Source organism: Chinchilla lanigera, unplaced genomic scaffold (genome assembly GCF_000276665.1).
Source record: "Chinchilla lanigera isolate Chin_1 unplaced genomic scaffold, ChiLan1.0 scaffold02779, whole genome shotgun sequence".
In the NCBI taxonomy this organism is placed as follows: Eukaryota; Metazoa; Chordata; class Mammalia; order Rodentia; family Chinchillidae; genus Chinchilla; species Chinchilla lanigera.
In genome coordinates, this window is record NW_004958180.1 from 1 (window position 1) to 1,041 (window position 1,041).

The following is a 1,041-nucleotide window of genomic DNA, read 5'->3' on the forward strand; positions in this document are numbered from 1 at the left end:
CCGGCGGCCGCTGACCCGCCGCTCCCTAGGACTCGCTGCTGGCGGCGCCCATCATGCTGGACCTCGCGCTGCTCACCGAGCTGTGCCAGCGCGTCAGCTTCTGCACCGACTCCGACCCTGAGCCGCAGCGCTTCCACTCGGTGCTGTCCCTGCTCAGCTTCCTGTTCAAGGCGCCGCTCGTGCCGCCCGGCAGCCCGGTGGTGAACGCGCTCTTCCGCCAGCGCAGCTGCATCGAGAACATCCTCAGGTGCGTGCGCGGGCCGGGCGGGCGGCGGTGCGGGGCCGGGCTCCCGCTGAGGCCGCCTCGTCCCGGTCTCCAGGGCGTGCGTGGGGCTCCCGCCGCAGAACCACATGCTCCTGGAGTACAAGATGGAGCGCCCGGGGCCTGGCAGCAAGCGAGCCGCGCCCCTGGGCGCCACCGGCCCACTGCCCTGCAAGAAAGGAGCGGCGCCCGCGGCCCCCAACGGCTGCACTGGCGACACCAACGGGCACCCGCAGGGAGCGCCCCCGATGCCCACGGCCTGAGGCTGCGATGCTTGGTCCGGCCCCTGCCCCGCAGGACTCGACCCTCCCTGTCCCCAGTACAATAAAGCCAGCGTCCCCCTGCCGAGCCTCCGCCGCGGGTCTTGGTGTGGGCGCCCCGCCCTGCGTCAGCCCCGCACCCCCTCCCACTCAGCCCCGAGCCCCGGGCGGCGCTGAGTCCAGGTTGGGAGTCGGGACACCCGGTACCAAAACCCAAAACGAGTTCCGTTTATTGAGGGGGCCAGGGGTGACCGTGGGCCAGGCCCAGCAGGGAGAAAGCGTCTCTGAGGTCCTTGCATTTTTATAAAATGAGAGTCCTTCGTGCGGGGCTCCCGGCCGTCCCTGCCCGGCGGGCCAGGTGTCCGGGTGCCAGAGCTGTGACCCGGGCCGGCAGGGCATGGCTGCGCCCCGCCCGCCCGTCACACGCTCATGGTCATCCCTGGGGAGTACTGCGGAGAGAGGCGCGGGCGGGCTCAGCTCCGGCCTCGGCTGGACCCCCAGGGGCGGGGCGGGCGGGGG

The 1,041-nt window shown here is 72.5% G+C and overlaps 1 protein-coding gene across 1 annotated transcript; it reads left to right on the forward strand.

The window, feature by feature from the left end:
* Window positions 1–29: 29 nt before the first annotated feature.
* On the forward strand, window positions 30–610 carry LOC102012823 (inositol-3-phosphate synthase 1-like; the record flags this gene model as incomplete). Its single annotated transcript, XM_005415238.2, is given in 2 exon segments — window positions 30–247; window positions 321–610. Coding segments are annotated over 2 exon segments (423 nt in total), but the record flags the coding sequence as incomplete, so codon positions are not given.
* Between the last annotated feature and the right edge of the window lie 431 nt (window positions 611–1,041).